At 39.2% G+C, this 13337-nt stretch overlaps 2 protein-coding genes across 2 annotated transcripts in view; one reads left to right on the forward strand and one right to left on the reverse strand.

Annotated features, from left to right (window-relative positions):
* Positions 1-297: 297 nt before the first annotated feature.
* LOC118890822 (olfactory receptor 10Z1-like) lies at positions 298-1211 on the forward strand. The gene is given in 2 exon segments (XM_036844144.1): positions 298-763; positions 766-1211. Coding segments are annotated over 2 exon segments (912 nt in total).
* A 5628-nt stretch (positions 1212-6839) lies between these two features.
* Positions 6840-13337, reverse strand: part of SPTA1 (spectrin alpha, erythrocytic 1) — a 64784-nt gene continuing 58286 nt past the window's right edge. Inside the window, exons 45-51 of the mRNA XM_036865899.1 lie at positions 13231-13248; positions 12709-12760; positions 10136-10323; positions 9187-9240; positions 8652-8798; positions 7727-7871; positions 6840-7170 (exon numbers count right to left, since the gene is read on the reverse strand). Of these exons, the coding sequence (XP_036721794.1) occupies positions 7045-7170; positions 7727-7871; positions 8652-8798; positions 9187-9240; positions 10136-10323; positions 12709-12760; positions 13231-13248 (730 nt within the window). The 3' untranslated portion in view covers positions 6840-7044. The remainder of the gene's footprint in view (positions 7171-7726; positions 7872-8651; positions 8799-9186; positions 9241-10135; positions 10324-12708; positions 12761-13230; positions 13249-13337) is intronic.

The following is a 13337-nucleotide window of genomic DNA, read 5'->3' on the forward strand; positions in this document are numbered from 1 at the left end:
TGGGTATGCATGTATATATGTGCCTGCATATGTGTAGTCATGTATGTATGTGCACATATGTGCATATTGTGTATATTTGTATTCATGTATGCACATATACACATGTGAGAATAGACCCATACATCCATGTGTCTAATAAATGTATTTCTGAAGTTTATTGCTGTCTAAAAAAGAGCTTTCTTTTTGAATTACAACAGGTACAAAGAAATGAGAATCCACCTCATCTTGCCTTCTAAAGAAACAAGGCATCTTCTGGCAAGGTGGAAAGAATCAAATCTATCAGGGATGTCACTCAGAATGGAGCAAACCAATGCAACCTTCTGCAGGGGCTTTGTATTCCTTGGCTCCTCCATCTTTGGGAAACTGCAACTCCTGCTCTTCGCATTGTTCATCTCCCTGTATCTTTTCACCCTGACCAACAATGTCTTCATTATCATAGTCATCAGGCTCGACAGCCATCTGCACACCCCCATGTACCTCTTCCTTTCCTTCCTACCTTTCTCTGAGACCTGCTATACCTTGGGCATTATCCCTAGGATGCTTTCCGGCCTGGTCAGGGGCGGGCAGGCCATATCCTATGTGGGCTGTGCTGTCCAAATGTTCTTCTCTGCTTCGTGGGCCTGTACCACCTGCTTCCTCCTGGCTGTCATGGGCTTTGACAGATATGTAGCCATCTGTGCCCCACTACACTATGCCAGCCGGGTTGGCACCTCCTTCTTGAGTGGGTATCTCTTTGGGATGGGAATGACACTGGTCATTTTCCACCTTCCGTTTGCATCTCCCATGAGATCCAGCACTTTTTTTGTGACACGCTGCCAGTGCTGAGCCTGGCCTGTAGAGATACAGGCCTGAGTGAGCTAGGGATCCTTACCCTCAGCCTGTTGGTCATCCTGGTCTCCTTCTCCTTCATCACTATCTCCTACACCTTCATCCTGACAGCAATCTTGAGGATCCCCTCCAATGAGGGGAGGAAGAAGTCCTTCTCTACTTGCCCCTCATACCTCACAGTGGTCATTGTTCACTATGGCTGTGCCTCCTTCATGTACCTGAGACCCAAAGCCAGTTACTCTCTTGAGTGGGACCAGCTTATTGCTGTCATCTATACTGTGGTGACTTCCCTCCTCAATCCCACTGTTTATAGTCTAAGAAATCGGGCTGTGCAGACAGCCCTGAGAAATGCTTTCCAAGGGAGATTGCTGGGTAAAGGATGAAGGCTACCCTAATGGGACAGTCTCCTCTATGTAGGCTGGACATACACCAGAAACCCAGGCCAATGGGCCAGATATTCAGGGCTTTAGGCCAAAGCTACCCCACCTCCAATTCCCCGAGAGAGCCCCATCCTGTCTCTTGCATGCCCCCCCAGGGCTTCTGGGGAATGCAGATGCAGGGCTTCCTGCTCTTGTTACTGTGCTTAACTCACACTGATCTCAGAATTTGAATTTTCACTTTCAGCCTCTCATACACCATGCTTAGTTCCTGAAACCCAGTTCATTAAGAATTTTCTAACTGAGCTGAACAAGATGAGGGGAGTTTCAAGTGCCCAAGTTCAAAACAGGGCTGGCTGGGGCCCTGCCAGGGATACTGTAGAGATTTCTAAAATCATTACATAATTAGATTATCTGACCAATAATGTTCTTCCAAGATCTGAAACTCAGTGACTATCAGGTTGGCAAATCAGTTTGAATGCTTTCCTAAATGAAGAGGTCAGTTATTATTATCTTTTCTCTCCCAAAAGGTGTCTTTAATCTTTTTATGTAGTTGTCTTCTTTATCTCTGGCTCATTATTACTTTGCCCTCTTCTTTTTAATTGGCTCTTCTAGTTGGGTAACTTCTATTTCAGAAAATATATTTATTTCCTATTTTCCTCGATAAAAGCTGTTGCTCTCTAATGGCCTCCTAATCTTGGGTGTAAGGACCTCCTCACTTGAGTCATTTCCTAGTATGGATACTACTCTTTAGAACCTATGGTGGAACTCTCTATCCTGCCTATCTCATTCTCCACTCACAATATGTCATGTACGGTACCAGACATTTCTAGGGATAAGTAAAGGTGGAATGAATTCACACAGTTGTCAGGAAGGAGTTTGAATACAGATTCTGCCACTTACAGTGTGACCCTGCATAAGTTATTTAATCTTTCTCAGCTTCGAAGTCCTCACCTGTAAAATGGTTGTAACTTCGTAGTTTTGTGTTGCTGACTAAACAGGGTCATACATGTAAATAATTTAGTGCAATAACTGGATCATAATAATCTTCCAATAAATGTCAGCTGCTACTATTAATAATGTGCTAAGCAAAGTGATACTGGCTTTTAGTTTAGGGAGAGATTATTCTTGGTGGAGGATCAGAGCAGATTTCATGTCTAAGGTAGTACTTGAACTTGTTCCTATAGAATGAGTAAATTTTGAATGCAATAAGTAGAAATAATGTACATATATTCTAAGAAGACGGAACAGAATAACTACAGTCTCAGTGACAAGACAATATAGGCTTATTACAGAGTGTGGTGAGTTGTCCAGAGGGACAAAAATATCTCACAAATGATGGGTGAAGTTAACTTGGGTTAAGATTTCTTTGAGGAGAGCATTGTGAATACCTTGCTTCAGACTTGATGCTTTTGGCAGTGGAAGGTAGGACACAGTATACCTTTGAGCAGAGAGTGGAGTTGAATCTGGGAAGTGATTTAGGAAGATTAATCCAGCAGCAGAGAGGATGATAAATCTCACCAAGCAGAAAACAGAGGCAAGAAGATCAGTAAGAAATCCATTGCCATCATTTAAAGAAAGGCAAAAAGACCTGAGCAAGGATAGAGGTATTGGAAACTGAAAGAAATTGAAACATAAGAGATTTTGAAAATGTCAGATTCGTGTGATTCTTCAGTGAGTTAGAAGTGGGACAAGACTTAAGAGAGGGGAAAGAACTTACATTGGGGGAATGTTTTTTCAGATAGGAATCCATATTTTTCCATGCTCTCAGGGAAGAAACACATCCTCTAGGGAGAATTCGGTGGAAATCAAATTTGGCAGGAAGAAAGCTAGTCCAAGAGAAGAGAATAGGTTGTAGAGAAGTAGGAGATTTAGTTATATGGCAGAAAGGACTTGGGTTAGGGGAGAAAAGCCATGTACTCTAGGCTCCTTTTCACTAGGTCTGGAAGTAATCTCCTCATTGCATTGAGGTATTTGAGCAAATTCATTTCCAAAACATATTCAGTTCATCTAGCATAACATTCCCTAAATGCACACTCAGCAATGATGGGTAAAGATGTTCTAAAAATTGCTATGTAATACTCAAAGGTCAATCTACCTTCCAAATGTGGTAGTCTTAAGTATGAAAGGGTATAAAAATCACATGAGGGGTCTTTCAGTATATGTTCCTGGAAGCCATCTCAATAGACCTTGACACAATTGATCTGGGGTGACAGGCAGAAATAGTTTACAAAATGTGCCTAGGTGATTCAAATTCCCTCCTTGGATTGCGAATATGGCCATGTGCTTAAAAAGAACAAATCCTCCTCCCAGTTATATACACACATATACACATAGCAAAGCAGAGGTTCCTCTGATGTGAACATGACCACATATGGCCAACTCATGGTTCTTTAAAGAGCCAATTAATTCCATAAAGCTCTGGAGTCAGATTTCCTGAGTTTAAAGCCTAGCTTTGCCACTTTTTATATGTGTGATCTAGAGGAAGTTTATTAACATTTCTGTGCCTCCATTCTCAATGGCAAAGTGAAATTTTAACAGTATCTATTTTGTAGGCCTTTTTGTGATGGTTAAGATAAAATCTTTATAACAGAGTCTGCCATACATGAAACAGCCAATATGACCATATTTTATTTTATTTTTTTTTAAAGAAATTCCTTTATTTATTTATTTATTTATTTTTGGCTGTGTTGGGTCTTCGTTTCTGTGCAAGGGCTTTCTCTTGTTGCGGCAAGCGGGGGCCACTCTTCATCGCGGTGCGCGGGCCTCTCACTATTGCGGCCTCTCTTGTTGTGGAGCACAAGCTCCAGACGCGCAGGCTCAGTAGTTGTGGCTCACGGGCCTAGTTGCTCCGCGGCATGTGGGATCTTCCCAGACCAGGGCTCGAACCCGTGTCCCCTGCATTGGCAGGCAGATTCTCAACCACTGCACCACCAGGGAAGCCCGACCATATTTTATTATTTGGAGTTTCTAGGCAGTATCACTTAGCTTGACATATTTGTTACCTAGTTCATGCTGGCAGAAGCCAGCGCCGGCAGTGTCCAGCATCTTATATTTCATGATATAACCATCTAAAGAAGAGTAAAGTGCTGTTACATGGCACAGTGTCTGACTGGAGAATGTAGGAAGATGGATCTAGATCCAGAGACCTGAGAAGAGTAGATACTGGGAAATGGATCAGGCTATAGGAAAAAAGAATCAGATGGCTTCCAGGCAAATGTTTGGCATCAGGGAAGCCCATAAAATGTAAAAGGGAGAGTTCTGTTAAGAGTGTAATAGTTTTTGAATCCCAACCAAGCAGTAGGAATCATAAAAGAAAAATCAAGAATGTAGCCACAGGGCTGGATCTCAGAGGCAGGTTCCCCTCTATAAATTGTAAAGAAGAGAGTTACCAAGAAGCAGCAGGGATTCCAGTTCAAAGTAAGTAAACAGAACGTCAAGAAAAGATCACTATGAAATATGAGGCACTTAACCCTGAGATCAAGAGGAAAATTTGATACAAGTTCTAATTGTTATAATATTATAAATTGAATATTTATAGTCCCCAATTAAGTTATGTATGATAATTCCCATATTACCATTTTTTGCTTGAGTGTATGGGTGGTCAGAATTTGATTTCAGAAGATGCTGTATGTAACTCTAACAGTACCATCTTCTTAGGGCATTTTTGTTGATTCTTTAGATAAATACTATCTTCTTTAGCCTCTACATTATTAATCTCTTTTTATGAGATGGTACTAATGGTCCTTTGCCTTAAAGACTCACCACATGCCTAATAATCTGATTTAGGACTTACAGATACTTGGCAGGGTTCAGGAGAAGAATGGAACCATAGTCACCTTTGCCTTTGGTTATTACAAACATACATTTTTTAGATTTTCCATATTCGGGCAGTGTGATATTAAATGATACTGAATTTTGATGGCTTACTGGGCTATGAATATTTTCAACTGTAATCATATTTGGTAACTCATAATTTAGTAACACAATTTAGACATTTATGAACATTTTTTGAAATACTTTTTTTATTGTCATATTTCATAGCACCCAATTGTTTAAGCAAAAATCAGTAAAAACACTTATACATTATTAGCAGCAAGGACAGCTTTATAGTTTTAACCAAAATTTCTTTAAATGGCTCCTTGTGACAGGATTTGTCCCTTAGCAAGGACTAATTTCTATACAAAGAATGGGATTGAGACTTGAAATGGTAACCAAGTGGCAATATACATGGATTGGGAGGTGGAGACTGTTGGTGCAGGATACAAAAACAGCTAGGCAGTTTCATACTGAGTAAAGAAATGAACTAAGTCTTCTCACAAGCAAATGACACCATAAATTTTGACAAGTCAGAACAGAATGTCAGCATTCAAACCTGTTCAGATCAAACCTGGTCTGGAAATTATTTGGAAACCGCACCACCTCTTGTTTCTTTTCTTTTCTTTTCTTTTTTCTTTTTGAGCTATTTTTTTTTATTAGAGTATAATTGCTTTCCAATGTTGTGTTAGTTTCTGCTGTACAGTGAAGTGAATCAGTTATATATATACCTATATCCCCTCCCTCTTGGATTTCCTTCCCCCACATCCCACTCATCTAGGTCACCACAGAGCACCGAGCCGAGCTCCCTGTGCTATACAGCAGGTTCCCACTAGCTATCTAATTTACACATGGTAGTGTATTTATGTCAAACCTAATCTCCCAATTCATCCCACCCTCCCCTTCCCCCTCTGTGTCCACATGTCCGTTCTCTACGTCTGTGTCTCTATTCCTGCCCTGCAAATAGGTTCATCTGTACCATTTTTCTAGATTCCACATATATGCGTTAATATACAATCTTTGTTTTTCTCTTTCTGACTTACTTCACTCCGTGGAAGCAACCTAAACGTCCATCGAAAGAATGAATAAAGAAGATGTGGTACATATATATATAAAGGAATATTACTCAGCCATAAATAGGAACAAAATTGGGTCATTTGTTTTTTTCCTTAATTCTATAAAAATTCTACTGACTCTTAACACTAATAGGAGATATAAGTAAATCAAAACAAGGATTCTTTTTATCACATTAAAATTTTGGAGAAAATTCAGGGACATACAGTACAAAAAGAAGACCTGTCATGCTCATATTTTGCTGTTCTGAGAGTAATAACATTCACTCTAATGGGGAAGTATGAAAAATGGACAGATTGAGAAGAAAATGTGTGTTGTGCTGGTCTTCTCTGTGTGATTCCATTTCATAGACTAAAATATTGGGGTTTCCCAGAATATCAAATATCTCCATTTTCAAATGTAAGAATTTAAACACATTTCAAGCTCAAGAAACATTGTTTGTAAGTTATCTTGCATCTTATGTATCTACTGTATCCAAGCACTTATTTACAGTGTAATTAGCTGCCTATATTTACATTACAGTACAATTCTCAGAAATATAGAAACCCAATTGAGTCAGGAACATTTTACTTCATATTGCTCTATCAAAAAGAACTTCAAAAAATGTTTTTTTAAAGGAAATACTTTATTCTATAATCAGAAAAAAAAAACCAAAATAATAAGGATAAGTAGAACCCAACAAACGAAAAATAGAGACCTTGTTTAATACCCCTCAGCAGTGACTAGTTGCATGTAAAATAAACCCATGGCCTCCTCTCCTCCAATTTTGTTAATGTCTTTATCTCCCAAGCTCGAGAATTTTTTCAGGTCCTGCAATAAATGTAAAACACACACACACACACACACACACACACACGACTATCTTTCCACCCTCTGTACTTGCCTGTCTCCTTCATCTCCCAATACTTCCCACAACACCAAGATTCTCTGACCCAGGAAAAGCTGCTTATCACTTGCCAAAGTAGGAATTGATGAAGCCAACATAATCATAGCCAGCAGGCTGGCTTCGGCCCCGTGGGTCCATGTATTGCTGCATATGTGAGGCACAGAATGACACTTGTTCTGGGGTTAGGGCCTGAAACAAAAAAAAAAAAAAAAAAAAAAAAAAAAAAAAGAAATACAGTAATAAGAATTAAAAATAGCTGGCTCTTTGGGGCTTCTAATATGCCCTAAACTCAGGAAGTGGAGAGACTTTGGAAGAAGAAACCAGCCCTGGTCCTATCACGTGCTTTTCTTATAGAAAGAAATCTATAATTTCTAATGAATAAGACCAACTCATCTCTTCAACTTAGTTCTTATCCAAAGAGTCCCATCTCACTCTGGCTGCACTATCTACACCATTCTCTAAATTTGACTTATTAAATAAACAGGATAAATAAATAACCTTAAAAGCCAAGTAGCATGTTTGGGATTGACATTCATAGTCATTAGAGATTGACTGTAGGTTTTTGAGTTGTGTCAAGACAACATGAGTGAGCAAAGCAAATGATATCTAGTGCATAATACTATCTGAGAAAAAGTGGGGGAGGGGAATGTGGTTGCCTATTGTAAGTAGGCAGCCAAGCCCGAGATGAACAAAATGTAGATTATGATGAGAGTGTAATGAGAGTGGATGCAAACTGGAATCTGACCTGCTTCATGTCCTCTTTGGTAATATAGGCCTTGCCCTCTGCCAGGGCTTGGAAAGCATCCTCTAGTTCATCACTGGACTTGATGTTCTCTGACTCCTTGTCGATCAGGAAGTCGGTATAGTCGGTTTGTGAGATATAGCCCTTTCTGTTGGAGAAATAGATCAGGAATTGTCCCCTCTTAAGACAAAGAGGAAGGCAGATCCCTTTTTCATCCTACTCAGTGTCTCAGACAGAGAGAAGCTGGATTCTCCAAGTGCTTTTCCCATCTCAGCTCTCTGAGACTATGGGCTAGGATCTCTATTTGACCCACATCCTCATGCCCTTACAACCAAATAAACCGTTTCCTAAGTTCTAGCCTCTGTTTCCACATGGGTCAGTCAGCCTGACTCTCTAAGTAGAATTTGGGGATTTTCCACTAACACCAGTCTCTAAGTATCTCAAGCTCTTCAAGTTGAGTTGAAGACCTCTATTTCTGATCTTCTTTGGTCCTTGGTATAAGAAAGAATTGGTCCTTAATAGTAACATAATCCCTCTATGACTCTGTTCCACCCTCACAAGCACACAACAACCCCATCTGCAGGAGCTGGCCTTTGAATAATCCGTATCTCATTAAGATCTTACACAAGGGAAGGAATTATTCTCTCAAGTTCCTTTCTCAGAACCAGCTGAAATTCATAGATCAAACATAAACCAGGAATTGAACAAATTGCAGAGCTGGTGCCTGAGTTGGAGTTAGTGCCATGAACTTCTGAGCTAATCCTAAAAGGGCACCAAAAGCTGCTCAATTCATTTATGGTAGTCTGTATATTCCTACTCTCAAGATGAATTAATTTCATATTTTATGGATCATTTTACTTTCTGTGCTTGTCCCCCCCTCCCCAAGCCTCATTCCCTGCTATGGTCTAGCCCTTGGTCTTCCTCCTACCTCCCTGGATCAACAGCATCCAGGAATTTCTCAAACTTGGGCTCAGGTTCACCTTCCTCCACCATGGGCAAGTAGTAATTGAGCCCTCTCAGGCAGGACCGGAAATCTTTGTGACTTAAGCGACCTGTCAGATTCTCATCGAAGTGCCTAAAGAATAAAAACATTTTATCAAGTTCAATAAGAATCAGATTAAAAGAGAAAAGAATACTTCTTGTTGTACTAGTTGGGGCTTTAGTAACATTTCATAAGGTTATCAGTTGAGTGGAGAGCTTGCCTGTGTTTCCACACTTTTTTTTAAAACCTAATGGATGGAGGGAAATGAATAAAATGTTGAACATAAAATAAATGTATTTCCTAAAATCAAGGAATCTCATAGACATACTAAAAGCCAAGACTTGAAGCTAAATAACATATCTAGATCTTCAATTAAGATCCTACTAAACCACACTGAGGGAAAAAAAAATAATAGTTACTTGGAAATTCATTCTGATTGTCTGGAAAACAAAGAACCAATCAACTCTGAAGTTATACTCACCTGAAGGCTGTTTCAAACTCCTGTAGTGTCTCTTTACTCAGACCAGTGATGTCTCTGAAAGGAAAAACAAAAATTAACCCATGAAATAAACAGAGAAATAAAAAAGACATGCCATAAGAATAAGAGAGGAATTTTAGTGACTATTATGCTAGTCAAGTGATCTAGTTCAGGGGTTGGCAAACTATGGTCCATGGGCCAAATCCAGTCTGTCACTCACTTTTGTATAGTCAGTGAACTGAGAATGGTTTTTACATGATTAAAAATAATCAAAAGAAGAAGTCTGTTTCCTTAAACATTAAAAATTATGAGAAGTTCAAATTTCAGTGTCCATAAATAAAATTTTATTGGAACATGTCCATGCTCATTCATTTATGAATTATCAATAGATGTTTTCTCTTCACAACAGCAGTGTTGAGTAGTTAAACCAGAGGCTATATGTCTCACAAATTGTACGATATTTATTATCAAGATCTTTACAGAAAAAGTTTGCCAATCTCTGATCCAGATAACTAATGCTGCCAAAATAGCTATGGAGAACTAAGGCTGCTCTGATATAATTAATTTATTTAGAAAAAAAATGAAATTTTCTCTTCTGCTCTATACTTTGAATATTTATTTCATTCTAGACATTTCAGTGGGAATTTTACAAAAGGGAACGCTTTCTGAAGAGGTCATATAAGATGGTGAATAGACTCAGAGAAATGGATGGTGAGTAGACACAGGGAGATGGGACCACTGTGCCCCAGTTTATAATAGCCTCCTATAAAAAGAGAAATAGTCATTCTGTGGGTCAGTAAAGAGAGAGAATATCGGTTCTGGGGATAGTGAATGTACTATCACTGAAGCAACTCCTGTATACAGTACCCCAAACTTTAGCTCTTGGAGCTAAGTTTCTAATACCTAACACCACCCACACCCTTGCCCAGCCCTGGCTGTAGGTTCTCAATACCTGGCTTGGATCTGTTGTTCCAGACTGTGTTGCCTTCTCATCCCAAGCTGGTAGAGCTGGTCCCATTGCTGAGCCAGCCCAATGGTGCTGTATTTAATGTCCAGGACCAGAGCCTCTTCTAAATTTTCCCCCAGGTCCTCAATCTTGGTCAGCTTACGCTTCATTGCCTGGATCTCCTTCTGCTTCCTCTGGAAAAAGACAAAGAGAGGCAGTCACCCAGCGTATGAGATCCAAACCTAGGGATGATACAGAAGGTAAGAAGCTGATAAATTTAGACTTCCCTTCATTGTTCCTTTTCAATTATCTTCAGGAGTTTTCCTGTCCTCTGTAAAAAATGAACTACTCAGGAAAACCACCTCACTTGTATTTGTATTCCTCATTTATAAAGTGGCAGAAAGGTTAACTGATATGACTTCTATCATTCTGGTAATCTGTAGTATATAAATTTAAGTGTTAACAGTTATATACTGCAGATAAAGAAGGGTAGGATTTCCAGGATCCATGCTCCCAGTGATCTGCATCATGAATTATTTGCACTATTGATTGTGGTTGAGCTCTGAGGTCCACTTAAACTTCCCAGTGTTCACACTTCAGTCTCCTTCATTGGCTTGGACAGACTTCCACAAGACTCTTCTGTCATTCAGACATATTATATGCCAAACATGTGCATTTAGGTCATGTTTTCTGAACAAGGGAATGTCTTTTCCTAAAGAGGAGAAGAGTGAATTGGTTGTGATGAGCGGGGTAGTTGTGAAAACATATTAGATATTACAACGGTTTGTGGCCCTCCAAAAATCAATCCTGTCTGACAACATCTTTTTAGCATTAAGTTCTCTCATTAGGGATAAATTAGATTTAATTAGTTAAATTTTTCTTCTGGTGGTGGGGGGAAAGAAAATAAGGTTAAGGTTAAAAACACTGTTCTAGCCTACTGCTTTTTTTTTTTTTCTTGCCATTTTATTTTATTTTTTTAACATCTTTATTAGAGTATAATTGTTTTACAATGGTGCGTCAATTTCTGCTTTATAACAAAGTGAATCAGTTATACATATACATATGTTCCCATATCTCTTCCCTCTTGCATGTCCCTCCCTCCCACCCTCCCTATCCCACCCCTCTAGGTGGCCACAAAGCACCAAGCTGATCTTCCTGCTCTATGCGGCTGTTTCCCACTAGCTATCTATTTTACGTTTGGTAGTGTATATATGTCCATGCCACTCTCTCACTTTGTCTCAGCTTACCCTTCCTCCTCCCCATATCCTCAAGTCCATTCTCTAGTAGGTCTGTATCTTTATTCCCATCTTGCCCCTAGGTTCTTCTGACCATTTTCTTTCTTTTTTTTTTAGATTCCATATATATGTGTTAGCATACAGTATTTGTTTTTCTCTTTCTGACTTACTTCACTCTGTATGACAGTCTCTAGGTCCATCCACCTCACTACAAATAACTCAGTTTCATTCCTCTTTATGGCTGAGTAATATTCCATTGTATATATGTACCACATCTTCTTTATCCATTCATCTGTTGATGGACACTTGGGTTGCTTCCACGTCCTGGCTATTGTAAATAGAGCTGCAATGAGCATTTTGGTACATGACTCTTGAATTATGGTTTTCTCGGGGTATATGCCCAGTAGTGGGATTGCTGGGCCGCATGGTAGTTCTATTTGTAGTTTTTTAAGGAACCTCCATACTGTTCTCCATAGTGGCTGTATCAGTCTACATTCCCACCAACGGTGCAAGAGGGTTCCCTCTTCTCCACACCCTCTCCAGCATTTCTTGTTTGTAGATTTTTTGATGATGACCATTCTGACTGGTGTGAGATGATATCTCATTGTAGTTTTGATTTGCATTTCTCTAATGATTAATGATGTTGAGCATTCTTTCATGTGTTTGTTGGCAATCTGTATATCTTCTTTGGAGAAATGTCTATTTAGGTCTTCTGCCCATTTTTGGATTGGGTTGTTTGTTTTTTTGATATTGAGCTGCATGAGTTGCCTGTATGTTTTGTGGATTAATCCTTTGTCAGTTGCTTCATTTGCAAATATTTTCTCCCATTCTGAGGGTTGTCTTTTGGTCTTGTTTATGGTTTCCTTTGCTGTGCAAAAGCTTTTAAGTTTCATTAGGTCCCATTTGTTTTTATTTCCATTTCTCTAGGAGGTGTAGCCCACTGCTTCACTCAATTATTAAGAGATAATCTAGATTCAAATTTATTTTCTTACCACATCAAATAATAACAGAAATTTGTCAATGTTACAAGTTGTAGGCCAGGAACTTTTGCATTTGTTCCCTTACTTAATCATTAGAGTAAGTCTATAATGTAGCTATTATTGACTCCATTGTATAGATATAGAAATTGAAGTTGAGATTTAAGCAAACTGGCATCCATGTCCATGAAGTGGTGGCCAAAGGTTAGAATGCAAATTGTTGGCAGGGTTGACACCAGAGCCTTAGGCTTTTGACTTTTGGGCCAGGGGACTTACCTAAAAGAATCACCAGCTTCCTTTGCGTAGTTTTTCTTGCACTTTTTGTAATTCCAGCAATGTTTAGAGCTAATGAATGAACATTACTTACTTTATTTGCTTCCAGCTGGGATTCCAGAGTTCCTGTTTCTTTCAGCAAAGATCTAGTTAAGAACCAGAGGAAAACATTATTTATAATATCAGAGGTCAGTATTTTACACAAACAGACCAACTCAAAACCCCTACACTTCTATAGTTCTTCCAAGTTATATGGCCTTTCTGAAATGAATTTTCACAATGCCAAATTTTCACGAGACCAAACCCTCTCTGTTTATTGGCAACAAATGAAAAGGAAAGTAAGGCTGTCCCAGTTCTTCTCTGCCTACGAGAAAGCTTCCATACTTCCCTCCTAGTTATTATTCTTGGATATATACCCTTAACCTAATGTAGGCAAGACTTCACCTACTGGGGTGTAGGGTCAGAATGATATACACTTTGCTTCTCTTTCTTACCCCACATTTTACTTAGGGACCATCAGATTGCAATGGGATGAAGACGCTTTAGTACTAAGGCCTCCTAAACTAATTATTTCGAATGATACGACAAAACAAACATGATAACATAAAATACTGACCCATCCAGAAAATAATCCCTGGATATGGAGGTCCAGAACAGGAATCAGAAGAGAGAAAAGTGAAATCACATGTTAGCATTGTTTACTGAAATGATCTTCTTTCTTCA

This window comes from Balaenoptera musculus, chromosome 1 (genome assembly GCF_009873245.2).
Source record: "Balaenoptera musculus isolate JJ_BM4_2016_0621 chromosome 1, mBalMus1.pri.v3, whole genome shotgun sequence".
In the NCBI taxonomy this organism is placed as follows: domain Eukaryota; kingdom Metazoa; phylum Chordata; class Mammalia; order Artiodactyla; family Balaenopteridae; genus Balaenoptera; species Balaenoptera musculus.